This window comes from Cynara cardunculus (assembly GCF_001531365.2).
Source record: "Cynara cardunculus var. scolymus isolate 2C chromosome LG 6, CcrdV1, whole genome shotgun sequence".
Lineage (NCBI taxonomy): Eukaryota > Viridiplantae > Streptophyta > Magnoliopsida > Asterales > Asteraceae > Cynara > Cynara cardunculus.
The window spans coordinates 7,223,226-7,228,649 of record NC_037533.1 but is presented as its reverse complement, the minus strand read 5'-3'; the positions used below and the strand labels follow the sequence as shown (position 1 = coordinate 7,228,649).

The following is a 5,424-nucleotide window of genomic DNA, read 5'->3' as shown; positions in this document are numbered from 1 at the left end:
GGTCATGCCTTGTGTGACCTTGGGGCAAGTATAAATCTCATGCCTTTGTCCATTTTTAATCAGTTGGGAATTGGGGAAGTTCGACCTACTACCGTGACGTTGCAATTAGCATATAGGTCCTTGGCATATCTGAAAGGTAAAATTGAAGACATCTTGGTTAAAGTGGACAAATTCATCTTTCTAGCCGACTTTCTAATGTTAGATTATGAAGCCAATAGGAATGTCCCGATTATCTTAGGAAGACCCTTTCTTGCTACGGTTAGGACATTGATTGATGTACAAAATGGTGAGTTGACCATGAGAGTGAATGACCAGCAGGTAACTTTCAATGTGTTTAAGACTCTTAAGTTCAATGGGGAGATTGAGGACTATTCGTCTATTTACTCAGTAGGTGATGATTTAGATCTAAGTTTGATCGACTGTGCATACAGTGGAGACACTGTGGGCACGGCAGAAGACATTTGTGAAGAAGACTTACTTGAGGACATAGCTGCCTTTGAACAGTTAGATTTTAAAGATATACCAACCCAAACCCCATCCATTATAGAAGCACCCGATTTGGAGTTAAAACCACTGCCTTCACATCTTAAGTATGCATATCTTATGGAAGGAGAAAAATTGTCTGTGATTATTTCTTCCAACTTAAGTAGTGAACAAGAGGAAAGGTTGATAGATTTGCTGAAAGACCATAAGAAAACTTTCGGTTAGACCATAGCTGGTATTAGGGGAATAAGCCTGTCCCTTTGCCAACATAAGATCATHTTGGAAGAAAATAGTGTTGGAAAGGTACAACCTCAAAGAAGGCTAAATCCAATCATGAAAGAAGTGGTTAAGAAGGAAATCTTAAAGTGGTTAGACGCGGTTATTATTTACCCCATTGCTAGTAGCGGTTGGGTAAGTCCGATTCAATGCGTGCCTAAGAAAGGTGGTACCACGGTAATCACCAACAACAAAAACAAACTTATCCCAACTAGGACCGTTACCGGGTGGAGGATTTGTATGGATTATAGGCAATTGAACTTAGCTACTAAGAAAGATCACTTCCCTTTGCCTTTCATAGATCAAATGCTAGATCGGTTGGCCGGAAAGGAATTTTATTTTTTTTAGATGGGTACTCGGGATACAATCAAATCCATATTGCACCCAAAGATCAAGAGAAAACTACTTTCACTTGTTCCTTTGGAACTTTTGCTTTCCGACGTATGCCATTCAGTTTATTTAATGCTCCGGCCACTTTCCAACGATGTATGATGTCTATTTTTTCGGATATGATTGAGGACACTATGGAAGTTTTTATGGATGATTTTTCGGTTATTGGCACTAATTTCGAAAATTGTCTTGAAAAATTTGAGGAAAAGTTTGGAGAGATGTGAGACCCATGACTTGATTTTAAATTGGGAAAAATGCCATTTTATGGTACAAGAGGGAATAGTTTTGGGGCACATGATTTCAAAGAAAGGTTTGGAGGTTGACAAAGCTAAAATTGAGGTGATAATGCAATTGCCCGAACCTACTTCGGTCAAAGGCATTCGTAGCTTTTTGGGACATGCGGGTTTTTACCGACGGTTTATTAAGGATTTTTCTAAAATTGCAAAACCCTTATGTAACTTGTTGCATGTTGACCAAGCTTTTGAGTTCACCTCCGATTGTAAAAAGGCTATTGAAACAATCAAGAATGCTCTTGTCTCGGCACCCATTATAATCACTCCCGATTGGTCCCTACCTTTTGAGGTAATGTGTGACGCAAGTGATTGGGCCGTGGGTGCCGTTTTGGGGCAAAGGCAAAATAAAATTTTTCACCCCATATACTACGCAAGTACGACTTTTGTTGAAGCCCAATTGAATTATACCACCACGGAAAAAGAGTTGCTTGCGGTAGTATTTGCTTTTGATCGTTTCCGTTCATACTTTATTGGTACCAAAGTCACTATTCATACAGATCATTCGGCAATAAAATATTTATTTAACAAAGTTGATGTGAAACCACGGCTTATTAGATGGATTCTTTTATTGCAAGAATTTGATCTTCAGATTGTAGACCGAAAGGGATGTGACAATCAAGTGACTGATCACCTTTCTAGAATTGAAGGAAATGTATCAAGTGGGGGGAATCATGAGATTAAGGAAGTTTTCCCGGATGAATTTGTTTTGGCCATACAACATAATTTTCAAAAACAAAATCCTTGGTATGCAGATATTGCCAACTATCTTGCATGTGGCCTTAAACCATATCATTTTCAGGGAAACCGGTTTAAAAAATTTCTTCACGATTGCAAGCATTATTTGTGGGACGATCCATCCCCTTTTTAAATTGGGATCGGATCAAATTTTGAGAAAGTGTGTCCCGGATGATGAAATCCAAGCTTTGTTAAAGGAATGTGATGCATCACCGTACGGAGGCCACTTTGGTGGACAACGTACGGCCGCTAAAATTTTACAAAGCGGATTTTTTTGGCCCACCATATTTAAAGATGCTTTTGAATTTGTGAAGAGTTGTGATCAATGCCAACGCATGGGAAATTTGTCCCAAAGAAATGAAATGCCTTTGAACTATATTTTGGAAGTCGAACTTTTCGATGTTTGGGGTATTGACTTTATGGGACCATTTCCCATGTCTTTTCATAATCAATACATTTTGGTTGCGGTAGACTATGTCTCCAAATGGATAGAAGCTAAGGCTTGCCCACGAAATGATGCCAAAACGGTAGTGGACTTTTTGCATAAAAACATTTTTGTTCGTTTTGGAACACCCCGAGCATTGATAAGCGATGAAGGGACTCATTTCATAAACAAAGTGTTAAGTACCACTCTTGAGAAGTACAACATCCAACATAAAGTAGCCACGACTTACCACCCGCAAACCAATGGTCTTGCGGAACTTTCCAATCGGGAAATAAAAATATTTTAGAAAAGGTGGTTAAGCCAAATCGTAAAGATTGGTCGCTTAAATTGGATGATGCACTTTGGGCTTACCGTACCGCTTTCAAGACTCCATTGGGCATGTCTCYGTACCAACTTGTTTTTGGAAAATCTTGTCACCTTCCGTTGGAGTTAGAATATAAGGCATTTTGGGCTATTAAGAAATTAAATTTAAATGCAACTCTAGCAGAAGAGAAAAGAAAGCTCCAACTCAATGAGTTGGAAGAGTGGAGGTACCGAGCCTATGAGAATGCCAAAATTTACAAAGAAAAAACGAAAATGTGGCATGATCGTAGGATCAATCAAAGAATTTTTGAAAAAGGTCAAAAAGTGCTTCTTTTTAACTCTAGGTTGAGGTTTTTCCCCGGAAAACTCAAATCTAGATGGTCGGGACCTTTCACTATTGTTGAAGTGGGAAAGTTTGGAACTATAGATCTCTTAAACCCACAAGACAATACGGTTTTTAAAGTGAATGGGCATCGGGTCAAGCATTTCTTCCCTGAAGGAATGCAAGATCCACGCCAAAAATCTCTTTAAAAGATTGTCGAACCTTCTGTTGTAAATAATGTAAATATTTTTTTTAATTATCGTACTTCTTGTTTATTTCGTGCATGTATGCTCACATTCTGAAGTGGGTTTTGGTTATTATTTTTGAATATTGGTGGGTTTTTGTGGAATCTTCCAAGGAAAAGAAAAAGGGAAAATAAGAAAAGAAATGGAGTTATTTTTGAAAAAAAAGTGATGATGATTTTTCTGAAAATGAAGGCTTGTGTAAGAGATTTGACTTGTACCATGACATCATTTTTTTCAGATCACTTGTCCTTCCAAAGGTTTTGCATGCAGATGGGAACGGTTATCTATGTTTTACCCACCGGTTATCTATGAAAAAGGGGGGGAACATTATTTTTTACTTCACTATTCATCTTCTCCTCCCTTTTCATGGCAAGAACACGAAGTAACCCAACCGGCCGGCCCCCTTATCGACCGCCTGCCCGTCGCTCCTCTCGCTGGACTGTCGCCGGCGAAGCATCATCCGCCGCTCCAGTGGCAACATCAGTCGGTTCGTCGATGCCTTATTCAACGCCCCTCTCGCCGGACCCCATTACTTTTGCTCCGCCGGCAAGACATCCAACAACCACCGGCGCCGGTCAATCATCTTCCGTGCGGGTCGACTTTGATGAGTACCATGTCGTCGTCACTTCGGTTAGTGTAACTCCATCTCCTCCCCTATTTACTACTATTTTCACCCAGTCCACCATTATTCACAACACCACCACCACCATCGGCGCCGGTCCGTCTATTTTACGACCGCCGGCCACCGCACCCCTTCCCACACCAAGACCCCTTTTCTTAGCCCTAACCGTACCACCCTCTATCACCCCTCTATCTACCCCCATCCCACCACCGATCAACCCTACACCCACTCAACAGCCCCCTATTCCCCTTCCCTCAACACTACTCGGCCCACCCACCATACACGATTTCGACCTAAACCTTAGTGATACCTTAGGGGAGAGTTCCATTTTGATTTTGAAGCCAATGCCTCCAATAATCCTGAGGATTTATTCCCTTTTTCTGTTCCTGAGTCTGTTGAAGAAACACCACAGCAACCCCCTGAGACTCAAACAGAACATGAACTTCCTGTTGAAGAAATACCGGTCACTGTCCCCAGTGGGCAGACTGTGAGCACAGACACCTCTTCGGGAAGTATTGAAAGTGCAAGTTCAGAGTCTGTTATGCCTCAGCCATTACCAAAACCAGTGCCTGAAGACAGTGACTATGAGGATGAGATGGCCGAGGACTTAGAACATGCTGAGGATGTGGCCGAGGATGTTGAGGAACAAGAGGAAAGGGAGGATTTTGAAGAAGAAATTCAAGAGGAGGAGGTTTTGGAAGTCAGTAAGCCAAAACCTTCTAAAAAGAGGAAGGCAGCAACAAAGCAGAAGAGACAGCAAACACCAAAGAAAAAGAAAGAAAAAGTGATACCATTTCAAGAGAGGTACAACYGTATCAAAAACAATAAAATTCTTTTAGAACGAGCCTTTGACCCCCGGTTGGTCAACTCTTTTATGGCTATCAGACACCATTTGGTGGCTTTGCGGTGGGATAATTTGGTGTTGCCCCTTTACGGGCCAATGTATTTTGGGTAACCGAGTTTTACGCGGCCATTGGCACCACCAAGAGCATTTCGGTAAACATTCGGGGCAAGAAAGTTGATTGGTCGGGGTCGAAGCTTAATGCGGCCCTTGGACTCACCCCACCACCAGAATGCTCGTTTGCACAGATTATGGATGGGACTCGTGAAGTTGCCGATGTTGATATCGCTTCCGTCCTTACGCTCCCCGATCGTGGATGGTCGAGGGACAACCGGTGCCAAATCATTTTTGCCTGCCATTTAAACACGGAAGTGGGACTTTGGTTTCAGTTTTTGCGACATAATTTAATCCCCACTGTTCATGATAGTACATTATCACGGGACCGATGCGTCCTCCTTTATTGCATTAT

General features: G+C 41.6%; 1 protein-coding gene across 1 annotated transcript; it reads left to right on the top strand.

Moving 5' to 3' along the window:
- Positions 1-3,858: 3,858 nt before the first annotated feature.
- LOC112514106 (histone H3.v1-like) lies at positions 3,859-5,069 on the top strand. The gene is made up of 2 exons (XM_025120438.1): positions 3,859-4,210; positions 4,456-5,069. The coding sequence occupies exons 1-2, from the start codon at positions 3,859-3,861 to the stop codon at positions 5,067-5,069; spliced, it is 966 nt and encodes a 321-aa protein (XP_024976206.1).
- Positions 5,070-5,424: the final 355 nt, after the last annotated feature.